This window comes from Mesitornis unicolor, unplaced genomic scaffold (genome assembly GCF_000695765.1).
Source record: "Mesitornis unicolor isolate BGI_N332 unplaced genomic scaffold, ASM69576v1 Scaffold50046, whole genome shotgun sequence".
NCBI lineage: Eukaryota > Metazoa > Chordata > Aves > Mesitornithiformes > Mesitornithidae > Mesitornis > Mesitornis unicolor.
The window spans coordinates 1-13,641 of NW_010191411.1; the positions used below are offsets into that span (position 1 = coordinate 1).

The 13,641-nt window shown below is 39.3% G+C and overlaps 1 protein-coding gene across 1 annotated transcript; it reads right to left on the reverse strand.

Moving 5' to 3' along the window:
- Nucleotides 1–12,219: 12,219 nt before the first annotated feature.
- Nucleotides 12,220–13,366, reverse strand: LOC104542415 (protein unc-119 homolog A-like; the record flags this gene model as incomplete). The annotated part of the gene is made up of 2 exons (XM_010186715.1): nucleotides 12,220–12,332; nucleotides 13,194–13,366. Coding segments are annotated over 2 exons (286 nt in total), but the record flags the coding sequence as incomplete, so codon positions are not given.
- Between the last annotated feature and the right edge of the window lie 275 nt (nucleotides 13,367–13,641).

Below are 13,641 nucleotides of genomic sequence, written 5' to 3' on the forward strand. Positions count from 1 at the left end.
TCCAACTCCTCACGTTCTGTGATTCTGTGATACACAAGAGAGGCTTCCCTATATAAAGTCAGTTATTTTAAGCACCTTGAAGTATTTTGTTCAATACATTCCATATTTAACCTGGTCGGACATTTCACAGAAGTTAAAATTCATTACATAATTTTTGTTACATTAATAAGAAGAGTCATGTCTTTAAAAATGAAAAGGAAAAAAAAAAAGACTGCAAGTTATTACCTAATATAAATTGTCTGGGTCCTCCCCCACCTTCAGGCTCTTACTTCTAGACTTTTATTGTCTGGCTTCAGTTTAGCATTAATGATTTCAGTACACATTTGAAAAATCACGCTGAAATACGGGTGCATGAGAAAAAGAGTAATACTGTAAATTAGAATTTGGGAATTTTTTTTTAAGTAAAAAAACAATATTTAATGTCCTAGGTTCTTTGGGATACTGTTATTTGTGCTTTCCTCACAGGCACAACATTTATTGACAAACAATCATAGGACAAGAGGTAATGGGCACAAGGTGGAACACAGGAGGTTCCACTTCAATTGGAGAAGAAACTTCTTCTCAGTGAGGGTGACAGAGCCCTGGGCCAGGCTGCCCAGAGAGGTTGTGGAGTCTCCTTCTCTGCAGACATTCAAAACCCGCCTGGACGCCTTCCTGTGTAACCTCATCTGGGTGTTCCTGCTCCGGCAGGGGGATTGGACTGGATGAGCTTTGGAGGTCCCTTCCAATCCCTGACGTTCTGGGATTCTGGGATTCTGTGATTTATTCAACTACTTCTATTTAAATTTATATAGAAGAATAATTCGTATCTTGTGCAAATACTGAAAAAAATATTTTTCAATAGCACAGAAATATTTTCTTAGAACTTGTAGAGCTGCTGACACCTTACTTTGTACCTACCATAACAGAAGTATTTTGCACACATTGCAGATCTATTTAACACACATTTGCATTAAAACCATTTTAAGTAGTACTCTGAAAACAGGAGGAGAAAGGAGGAGAAGAATGAAGTTTTCCCTGTCCGAGGCTAACGATGTTTGCTTAATCACCCTAAACCAAACACATTATGCAAACAGCCATTTCTGTCTAGGAAATAAAAAAATCTTCAGTGTAATTACCATAAAAATTTCATCTTACCGAACAGAAGAAAGTGTTCACTGGTGCCCTCTCCAACATACGATTAGGAAAAATTTGCATTCTAAAGGTTAGGATTTATTAGTTTAACTTCTTTTATCGTCTGTTTCATTTAAACTTTAGAAAATTCAAATAACAGCTATTTAGACTGTAACTATGTTTTCACACTCTCTTTTCTTGACACAAGCTCAGATTTACGGTTACAAGACTTCTGGCTAAAGTAGGCTGACTCCAGGATGTTTTCCTGTCCTTGTTATAAAACCATCACCCCTGCAGATTCATTTGCTTTTGTTGATACTGTTCTTTTCAGATACGTCCATACCCTTGCACCATCTTTCAAAACACTGGCTCAGCACTGAGCTACTTAACAACAACAGTGATTAATAGGCATTATGGAACAGATAAAGTATTCAGTAGCATGCCAGAGTTACTGTATGGCTCTAACGTTGTACACAACGCTTGAAAAGAAAAGCACAACTGACTTATTGGCACTTTTTAATAACTTTACTGGCTGAAAAAAGATAATATTTGGATTCCAATCAGACTTCCGATCTGTGTTTGTGTTTAGACTGCTAAGGATCAAAACCAGTAAACACTTTTACATAAGCTTTTTCTGACCTCTTAATCCGTTTCAGGTCTAACGCAAACAAAACCCAAACACCCACTAGCTGAAGAACAATATGGTTTGCCACACATCCCCTCACTTCAATAATGTTATAGTAATCATAGTTTTTTTTGTCCATACACACACAAATGATACTTCTTTACATTGAAAATAAACAGCAGCAGGCACACCATTAATGCATATTGGATTTATTTCCTCCAGCCGCTTCTCAGCCTGCTAGCACATGGATAAAAATCTCAGCTACTGTATCAATATAACCAACGTTGAACTCATTATGAACTGCCAGACTCCAGCAAGGTGAAACCCTCACCAACTACGAGCCTCCCTGGTGGAGCTGTCAGCCAGTGCTATTCAGCATTGTGCAATAATGATTTGTTTCTTTCGTTTCCTCCACACCAAGACTGGATATCTTTCCAGTACCCTTTAGTTACAGATTTATAAATTAGGGCTCAATATAGCAAGGGACGCAGAGATAAGCAGGCAGCCAGACATCCTGGCAGTCTTTTCTAGGATTAATCTCTCTGAATCACGAAGGCCACGAGACACCAGCAAGTGCTGGATTTAGTTCCCAAGAAGTACAGAGTACACACCAACTTGGCACACATCATTTTTAAGCATAGAGAACGTGCTATATGCCTCAAAGCCATTAAATACTGCAGTCACTATTAAACCTCCCTAATTCAGCCATCTGAATAACAAAGTGCTCACACGTTTTGCAGCTTAGATGAATTGAAGACTTTGCATTCTGAAATTATCAATTTTTGACCCGGGCACAGAGGAGGCATGTAAAACCATTAAACATTTATTCCGTAAAACTATTAAACATTTATTCCTGACAAAACAAATTAGGCTCGGCTGCACAACAAGGACCGTCCTCGGTCGCATTACTGCAATTTCTTATTCACGCAATCGTCACGGGAAAATTAATTACACCAACTAACGAGCAGCAGGCACAGGCCGGGTAGAGGACAGCCACCCAAGCTGACCCTGAGGTGATTTACCGAGACCCGTAACTTTCCATGCGCCGCCTTCCCTTGCGCCTACGACCAGGACCTGCTCAAGGCCACGGGGGGAAACGGCCACCTCACCGCGCGAGCGGGGCCCGCTGGCACACGCAGCCGCACCCGTGGATTGACCACCACTGGGATTTGAAGGTGGAAGGCGGGAAGAGCCATTGGGTGCGAGCGGAATTCGCCACCTCAACGATGAGGAGGGCCTCGACTTTGGCGGTGACCAGGAAGGGAGCGTTTCGTGCGCGGAAAGTAGAAGAGAGAGAGGCCCGGCAGCGGGCGGGGATGAGTAATGAGCTAAAAACAAGGCAGGTGTGGCTCTGCATTTCCTGCAGCCTTCGCCTTCCTTGCCAGAAACCCCCAGGGAGGCCGTTGTCCCGAAGGTTCCTGTTGGTAAAGTGAGTGGCTGCAAGTGGCCACGCACTGAGCTCTCGGGTAGAAGCAAATCAGTAACAAAAAAGCACTAGAGAAGGGAATTTACACGCTTTGGATGAACAAAGAGTTTAAGATCTCACTCATCAGGCAGCTACTGGAGAATTTAATTTCAACCACATGAATAAGTTCAGCACGTTTGTGCCTGTCCGAGGCACCAGGCTTAAATGATTACTTAAGGCATTTATTATACTTACCTTTAACTCTGTGACTTTAAAACATTAAAAAAAAAAAGAAAATCCAAACCCAAAACCTGCAGAACAATACTTTGTACCAAATATCCAGTTAATCTAAGGTTTTAAATGCAAGCTTTTGCTTTGGCTGGAAATTATCTTTCTCATTTGAAGTTAAAGAAATTTAAATGTTAACTGAAATAATAGTCTTTAAAGTTATCTAAGTGGTGACACTTGTGCTCGTGCTTCCTGCAAGCGTCTCTTGCCAGATAGCCACAGGAAAGTGCACACATCTATTTGTCAGCCACAAAAAAACCCGCTTCTGGACTGTTATTTCAAATTTAGTTGATGACAAATGCCAGCTGACGAACTTTAGTAAAGACACCTCGGTGCTAAAGAGACCTGGCATGTCTGGGGCAGAAAGTTTTATTTCCTCTGGACTCATTATCAGGTCTCAATGCATGCTTTAACTTTAGAGGACATGGTGTGCCCTCTGTTCTCCTGGCTTCTGAAACTGTACAGACATCAAAGCAGTCAGCAGGTTTAATTAGACAATGATATATAAGGCTGGTAAGGTATGCATTTGGGAAATAAAAACATTCTTTTCAAAAGCAGCTGAATGCCAGCAGAGTAACATTTGCATAACCATGGTACACTGTACCTTTCACAACATCATTCATAAAGGAAATGTTTTGGGTTTGAGTCTTGGTTTACTGGAGGGTTTTCTGACTAAAATAGGTTCTAGCTATTTCTAGCTTTCAGGCCAGGCGCAGGTAGCACCCTTCACAGCTGAAGCACGCACATCCTCAAAGGCTGCTTTGCACGCCTGTTTCTCTGCTTGGCTGCCTGTGTGAAATACACTTACAGCAAACAGTTTGATATTTTACTGAAAGCTTTACCTACAACATTGCTCTTTGCCCAAGCTTTGCTACTCCAGTCTTTGCCTTGCCTTTATTGAAAAAACAAAGGCTACAATAAATTTCCTATGGTCAAGGAAGTACAAGAAGTACAACTGCGTGCGTAACTCTTAGAGTACATTAATTAAACTGGCATAGTCCAATGATTCATGAGCTGGAATAATTTTTTTTACTCTTCATAGCTAAACTATAAAGATTATTAAATAGCCAGTTTCTGTTTCCCTCTTCTGATTCATTTTCGTCACTCAGTGGGAAAGGAAGAACTGAAAGCGTTGAGAATTCTTCTCCCGTATGTGTTAACTTCCCTTCGTCAAGGAGATTTCAGTTGGTGTTTTCTTCATTGCTGTCTGTAACTTCCCTGCCTGTTTTTTATTTCTTGCTACAAATTACTTTCATATGCAAGCTTCATTAACATGGTTTACGTCCTCTACTGGAATAATTAAATTATTATTAAATAAAACAGGTCTTTGTTATTTACGGTCCCATGTCAGTTTTCAAAATAATGGCTGGGAATCATCCAAGTGCAATTACGCTCTACCTACCTAAATTCTCTTTGTACTTTTAATTAAAATACATTATCCAGCGTGATTTCACCTCCTATTTTAAGTTCTTGTACAACACTGGTTAGGGGGAAAAGAAAAACAACAAACAAAAAAACCCCACAAAAATCCTCTGTAAAGCAATTACTCCTTTCTGTGGACTTAAATAGGTAGAATAAATTCCTTTGTTTTATCCTAGCATGCAATGATAGACTTTTGTCATCTCTCAAATTTTCTTTAAAAATAAGATACATTGTCTTAAAGGTGTACGTTGGGAAACTTGGAATAGCGTATGGCTGAGAACTGTTCTTACTGCAGTTAAGAAATGTGAAGGGAATGCAAGATATGCACAGATAGATGGGTGCCCTTGAACAATGACGAAAGAATTAGAAGCACGGTGCAAACACGTAAGATTTGCCACAATAGCTAAGCAGCTGACAAATGCCATAAGAAATAAGACTCTGAGAAGTATGGAACATCTCCACAATGATTAAGCACATCTATTAATAAATGAGACTGACATTGAAGCTAAGGGAAAAAAAATGAAAAAGCATTGGTAAGGCAGTGTATTTTTGGCAGACATTTAACACTGGGAAATTTTCTCTTGAATAAAATTGGGATTTTTTTTTTTTTCCTCAAGGTTCACTTCAACCTCAGAAGTTTTTCAACCAGTCCAGGTAATTATACTCGAGCATCAAAATCAGAGAGACTGTTTAACCTGCCTTATTAGAGTTATTAGCGCTGATTTTGCTATCTCCTCTCTTTAGGTATCCAGTGAAATCAGCACCTAGTCCTTTCAAGAATTCTAAGAGAATAGACTTGATGCTTCCAGTTGTTCAGGTAATTCCAAGTGCAAGCTTAATCAGGAGAGAGCATCTAACCACAGAGAGCCTGTACAGGCAAAACCAGAAACTATCCTCTGATTTAGGAGAGCCTGTGAGAGAGCTGATGTCAGACTCGGAGTACACCTTCATTGCAGATTTCAGATGAGCAACAGCTGAAAAAGTCACGGTACAAACCTGTGCTCAGGTCATCACGTTATTGCACAACTCGGTGCAGGTATTTCATGCAGCTCCAAGTCATCATCCTGAAGTTAAAGCCTTGTTTTAATCAATTTCTCCTGCAAGTTCCAGTGCTCAGTATTTGTTCTGCCGGATGCTGCGTTACTAAGGCTCAAAAACTGATTCCATCGTGCAGCTGGCAGATTTTTCAAGAGCATAACCCGGTGCATAACTGCAATCTGTGGAACTCCGAAGTTCTGTTAATGTACTTTGAAAATAATTTATTTTAATCATGCCCCAAGATATTTTCACCAACCCAAAATCCCATTTAAACACTTCTAATGTAATCGTTCTACTCATGTAACTATGCAAACCACTGCAGAGTTTTCACATGTGCGTTGCTGAGTTTAGAGTCATCAGAAAGTGAAGCTAGTGACATTAATGTGCACAAAACTGGACTTCAAATACATTGATGGAAGACATCTGAAATGAAAATGTGAATGTTTTTCATGCGCTAATATAAGCATTTAAATAAAACAGACGAGCACCCCCATGTCTAGGTTCAATAATTTATTTAGTTTTACTTTTTACATTTTGCAGTTTGTTACAGGAGAAGAAACACTTGCTAATGAAAGTGACGTGGTTTTTAACCGTTTTCTGAGGTAATGGAAAACGTTAAGCATATTCCCTAGTATGCACATTTATGACTAAGCTGCCAATATGAAATAATTTTAAGCAAGTGTACTCCCTATTTAATCCTTGTATAAATTAATTTTAGTACTCTCCTTTTCTCCTACAGGAAGACTTAATTGTAGCATCTAATTTTCTTCATCCTGAAGTCTCAATCTTTGCTCTCGCTACTTATCTATCTGCAAACAAGTCAAACAGAGTAGCTGCTGAAGCCAAAGCCACAGAAGCAGTCTCAGTGCCGAGGTTCCTTTCTCTCTTGGCAACCTACTCAGTTCCCTACTGTCCCAAAAGGAAACAAAAGACTCCCAGTTTTCTGAAAACCAGATTCGCCGCATGCCAGTGCATTGCATTGCCACTAAACGGCCCACAGTGGATGTTCTTATAGGAAACAAATCCGGTAACGAACAAGATACAAAGAATTATAAATTAACTTGGTAAAAATGTTTCTGACATTTTCTCAATGGTATAGTAACTAGAATCCTACTTTCCTTCCACAAAAAATAGATATTTTTTTATAAATACATTTTCATACAGACAATTCTGATTCTATGCAAAAAAAGTCAATGTCACATTCAAACAGGTTTCCTCAGTGTAGCGTTAAGATACAAGCAGACATCACAGTAGGCATTAACACAGTGATTCTAGGGAGGCAGTGAACTACAGCCTGTGAACGGATACACAAACACACAATTTCACCTGCTTAGCCTGACTGTCCTGTGATTTCGAAAACAACTGAGCTGCACTCGAGGCCTCGAGACTCACACTCTTTGAATATAGTCCCATGTTTAGAAAATGATATGAGTTGTCAATGAGATTTAATATTCGATTTATATTGAAACATTTGTATAAACGTAGGTAGTGCTTGTGCTGGGGGTATAGAGAACTGCTAACAGAAGCTACCAGCTACCTCAAACTGAAGAGAAAAAAGCATTTACGCTTACCAGGGCCTTAAAACTCTCGGTTCCAATTAGCTGAAATTCACTCTTTTCCTGCCCTCATCCCTCTCCCTCATTTTCCCCCAAACATAATTTTTACCACTAGAGTCAACACGGATAAACCCGCCTAGCTTCCGTGCAACACAGAGTTCAAGTTGCTCTTCCAGTAATGGATGCAATAATCTTTATAGTTTCATTCCTAATCAGGTCTAATTAACATTGAGCTGTCAGCCATACTTTTTCAGGTTATGAATAATTAATAGAACACTTTTATATCGCATATTAAGTACAAGAGTTGGTTAACAGCACTTTCTAACCTTAAATATCCCCCAAATAATCTTTGTATGAATAAGCTTTCCCTTTAATTTTTGTCACAAAGATCGGGATCTAGTTTTTATGGGTCACCAAGTAACATTTCTCAATATACTTTACAGAATCACAGAATCCCAGAACGTTGGGGATTGGAAGGGACCTCCAAAGCTCATCCAGTCCAATCCCCCTGCCGGAGCAGGAACACCCAGATGAGGTTACACAGGAAGGCGTCCCAAAATTAAGGGTATTTTGCTCAAAACTTGGTAGCTTGCAATGCTTCGCACTCAGCCAGCCACTGCTCTGACACCCTGCACAGGTTTTTGAAATGAAACTCAAATGGAGGACAGAGGTGGCAACCAGAGCTGTCGTACTGATGCTCAACAACAAGACACCAACACCTTGCTGACAAACCTGAAGAGAGTTCCCGTATTAAAAATTAAATTCTTCTGAGTCAACGAGGATAGATTACTCAGTTAATTCACCATATAAAGGATGCATTCACAGAAAAAAAAATGGTCTTCTGTCACTGATCCAAGAACAAAGTTTCTAAAATTTAAGCCATTCTTACACTTGATGTGTTAATCTTAAAAACAGATTGTTCTCTTGCTGCCGCTGAAGCCTGTGAATTATTAGACCATGCAGCATGGCACTTAACCACAAATGTATTACTGTTGCTTTTCTTTAAAAAAAACCTGGAGTTTAAAGGAACCCAAGTCTGAGAAAGTGAAAGGATGTGTTGAGTTATAATTTCCTTGTCTCTCAGAAAAATAATGTCACTGTTAGCACTCACAGAGGCTTAGTTTCTTTTTCCACGATTAATGTACTCTGTCAAGTACACATATAATCACGTCTTATGGCAGGAAACAGCAAGGCATTATTAGCAGATAACCTTGGTTAGCTGTTTGATGTTTTCTTTCACTTTCAGAAAGTCAGATCCCAAATTTCCAGACTGGCTCGTTAAAACAGAGCTGTAGTGCTAATTAAAATAATTTTTAGATGACCAAAGAAAAAAATACAAGAATTCTTTTTTTCCAGAGTCAATATTTGGTGATTTTGTAGATGAACTTCCAAGAAAACCCAATAATGATTAATATTAAAATAGAAAATAATTAGGTAGACTAACAAATTCTTCAGTGAACAATGCTGTTAAGATTTCATTTTCTAATGCTTTATAATAAGAATCAGCTGCCAATTTAAGGGGCAAAAAAATGTGGGTTTCATTTTATAACTGACCTGAGAGCTCTCAGCTCCCTTTCAGATGAAAGCTGAAGTTGCTCAGTGCTGTATAAACCACGACATTAAGTTCTGCACACAGTTTTAATGCAAAAAAAAAGCACAGAAGCGGCGTTAGAACAGCAACCGCACCGCAAAAGTTTCTGAAGAAACACTCTTCTGGTGCTGTTTATGTGCAATGCTATCATGTCTTGTGTCAACACTGAACAGGTGGAAAAGGCAAGGAACCTCTCTCTTGGACAGCAATTCCCACATGGGTGTAAAAACTGGGGATGTAGACGACTTTAAAGAAACACAACCAACCTGTTTCCAAGTGGAACGGAGAGATAACAGTGATAACTGATGCAGTGGAATACAGAAAAATGCACTGTCGTTACAATTCCCACCAGAAGTTTTATTTGCCTTGGTTTAAGGACTTGTTGTTTGTGGCAAATTGTGGGGACTTAGAAAAGAAATAAAATTCCTCAAGCTGAAAAGCTAACAGCTAAAATAGGTTGAAACTTATTTTAGTGAAAAAGTCCAATATTTGGTCCTGTTTCAAAGTATTCCTAATACTAGGAGGCATCAGATTCACTCAATAAAATATCTCCTATATGATTCACACTAAATTTTCTGTTAGCCTGAAATTATTGCCTATAGAATCTGAATTATCAGAACAGTCAGCAGCATTCAGGAGATCAGCAGTGGGTATTTCATCCTCCTATGTTTAACCTCAAACCCACCATAAAATGCAGTGTGTCAGAAGTCCGTTATACAACAACATATTGCACTATTGGGAGCAAGATGACTTTCTCTAGGTTCTTTTCTAGAGGGGCATGGCTGCACTCAAGTTTTCACTGATTACAGTAATATTTTAATGGAATTACTCTTGGTTTTGAAGTCGAAAGTCTTAACAGGACGTAGCATAAAAAGGAGCAGAACGGGACTATTTCAGATCAGCAATGATACGCTAAGGGTACTCAGTACCGTAACTCAAGGGTGATGAGAGTCTTGAGTCAAAGTACAACAGCTCTGACCAAAATATACCAATATTTCTGTTTGAAACACACATCCATTTGAAACGTATGACTGGTGATTCTGAGCAAGTACCATTGCTAGACATCTTCAAAAAATCTTATGCATGAAAGCGATTATTATGAACAGCAGGTGAAAGATACCCCCCAAAAACCCTTTACAGGGTGCTAGCTATAAACATACACACTCTCTTCTGCCTTCAGATCAGTGTATTTTCTCCTTTGAGAATTGGAACAAAATTCATAAATACTTAAACTTGCAAAGTGTCATTGGATATATAGATGTATTAGCAGGCCTGATGCAAAAACAAAAGCGGAGGGGAAAGAGGGCCTAGACCTTTTAATAGTGAAACTATTTTCACTTTTCATAATTACTGTGCTATAGAACTTAATGATCAGTAGCTCAAAACATTGTCCAAATAATGAGCTCTCAAACAGGTAAGTCAGCCATAGGCTAACTGCATGGTTTGATACCACAGACAAAAATAGTGATAGATACAAGTCTCATTGTGATAGTAATTGCTACAAGATACTCGTGTAAAATCAGTGAACTTTGCATACTTTCTTCGCTATCAACCTTAATAAAAAAATTCTGTGCTTACCTAAACTCACTGCATTTTCTTTAGAAAACCGAATCCTCTTTCAGAAGCAAAGCAAGCCAAGCCACGTACAAATGGTAACACAGTTAACAGTGACCACAACCTCAAAGCACAAAACCCTCCGGCTTCATAGGCAGAGCGCTACGTTTGGAACCATTTGTAGTTCCCTTTGACTTAGGCTGTGACTAGAAAGATATTAATCACGACCAGAAATGGCATTTTATAAAAATTATTACAATCACACCTATCTGAGGCTAACATACAATGTTCCACTTAAACTCACTGAATTAGACATGGAGACATCAAGTATTTATAGACATATCTACAAACTGCAACTGCCTTTTTTTCTTTTTCAATCAGTGAACTGACCTTTAGAGTAAGGGTTTCATGACAACAGGCTACCCCACACTGGTTTTTACTCTTTTGACCTTGCTACTTCTTTGCGCTTCTGTCTTTCTGAGAAGCACGTGCTGAGAAAATTGGGCAAAATTGGTCTTAAACTTCTTCCAGAGTCTGAAGAGAGAGCTTTTGCTAAATTTTTGCTGTGCCTTACACTCCTACTTTATCAGACTTATTGTTTCACCTGCATCAATATCCGATGCATTTTTAACAAAGGGAAAACACTGTCCTAACATTCTTCAAATTCAGATACAAATGGAAAACTGGAAATTCCACACTCTCTGACTGCCCTAGACAAATGGAGGTGTTGCTCTAACAACAGCGCTGAAGCCCTTATCTCAGTATTGAGCAGAGATGAAAGAAAATAGACATGGAAAACGTATAGCATGGATAGGCTGAATGTTAGCTATGTAAAATGTTAAATAAAGCTAAAATCCTTCAGTTTTTCCTGATTATTCTGTGATCAGTTTGCAAAAATAGAAAATAATGGAAAATGCTTAGGGGTTCATAGACCCTCGGTGCTATTTTGCCTTCACCTGAAGGTCAATTGTCGGACAATACCCGATTTAAAACAGCTCTGTCATTGAACTACTGGTCTTCATTGCGAGGTTCGGTGTTTTCAAGAAGAAACAAAATATTACACAGAAGGAACAAAACCCAAGGATGAGATATTTAGAGAACTCATCTAAAGATGACACGTGCTTTTGGAAGATGTTACGCTCGACATTTTCAACTGGAGTTAAATTGGCCGTGCCTTTGAAGCATTCACAAAGAGAAACAAATAAAGAAAACTCTGCGTTTGCATCCATCCACTCACATGGTTTCTCCGATTGCATTCCTTGAGAAAACGATCACGTCCTATAAGGTATTTGAGGGCAAGAACTCAAATCCTCAGAATTAGGGCAAAATCCCCCAGGTCCCACAAGGCCATTTTCAAAGCAGACACTTAAAGAACTTAGGGAAGTGGTATCCAAAGATCATTTAGCATCGTAGAACCGCATAAAGATCTGAAGAACTGGGTCTGCTTCAAAGCTCAAAAAAGATGAGACTGGCAAATTTAGTCATGAAACTCCTACTGTGGCAGAGTCCTTGGTGTGTGGATCCTGGTCCAGTTGACGTTGCAGGCAACGGAGCTGAAGGTGTTGGTATCCCTGACGACGTGGAGAGGAAAGGGAAGGCCAGCGCAGGTGGGCTGCCCATCCTGAGCTCAAGGTCCTCCACTGTATGAATAATCTGCCTTGTTGTGCATCACCAGCTTGTTGTCTACAAAGTAGAAACTGTCCGACTGAGTCTCGTATGGATGAAGGATCATCTCTCGAACTGCAGGGGAAAATAAACTTAATCGTGTTACACAGAGGCCCTGCTGAGGCAACACTGCCCTGGCTTTCAGTTACCTTTGATAGCATCGCTCAGATAGCAGCAAACTCCCAAGTGAAAAACCAAGACGGGAACCTACCCAAACCATTTGTGGAGAGTATCTTTTAAAGAACTCAAACATAATCCAAATATGTTAAGGCACCATACAAAGTGTAACTGCTTCACCTAACCTGAAAACAATACCACAATGTGTGGGGATTTTGTTTTGTTTTTAAAAAAGTGATAAAACAACGTACTCAAATCTGTCCTAGTGTGACAGTAAGTAAGCAGCAGTGCATCACTATTTTCCACAGACTGTAATATTCATGCTGACATACATGATTAGGGGTTGTAAAGAACAGAAGATCACACAGATTTAGTACTGCTGCCGTTGTGTCTTGGGAGAGAGGAGAGAAAATAAAAGTTATGCTCATACTAAAACTAAAAGCTCTGAAGCTATCAATGTAACACATCAGACATTAAAACAGAACGTAACATTTAAGTCATCCATTTACTGGATGTCTTTTTAATCCTATTTTTTGTTGTTGTTCTATAACACAATTATCTTTTTTCTCCCTGACACTGAAGCTTCCCCTTCATGAATTAAAAAAACCAAACCAAACAAACAAACAAACAAACAGCAACTGTCTGGCGGGTGACAAGACACATGCTACTAGAAAACAAAATCTGTATTAACACAGATAGAAAATTACCTGGAAATATTCTACCCTACCCACTTTCCACAGACATTTCAAGAAAGGGCTTCTTCAGAACACCTTAAATCAAAATCACCCCGTGGTAACTCAGAAATGAGAGCGAGCTTACTGAGATCCTCAGAGAGCTGGGGGAATTCGTAGATGTGCTCACAGGTATTTTTACTGCTGGGGATGCAGAACCCAAATTCAAAATCAAAGCTCTTCAGCAGCTGATCGCGGAAGTAGTGCCTCTCAATCATGCGGAAGTTGTTAATGGGTTTGTCTCCTACTGTAAATTCCACCCTGAAAAAGGAGAAGATTGGAATGAGCTTTCTTGCTCAAGCAAGCCTCGCAACCATTCCTGAAAGGGAGAAGAGAGCTCTTCTAAACAAATAAAACCCCAGAATATAAGGCAATGCTACAGGGACGAAACATAGAATTACAAATCATAGATTATACTAGATCTTGATTCTTTTAACTAAAAAAAAAAGACATGCAAGACAACTCTACAGTCTTAAACTCATCTTCAGTGAAGGAAAGATCCCTCCAACTATACTGGATAGGCGCTTCACTACATC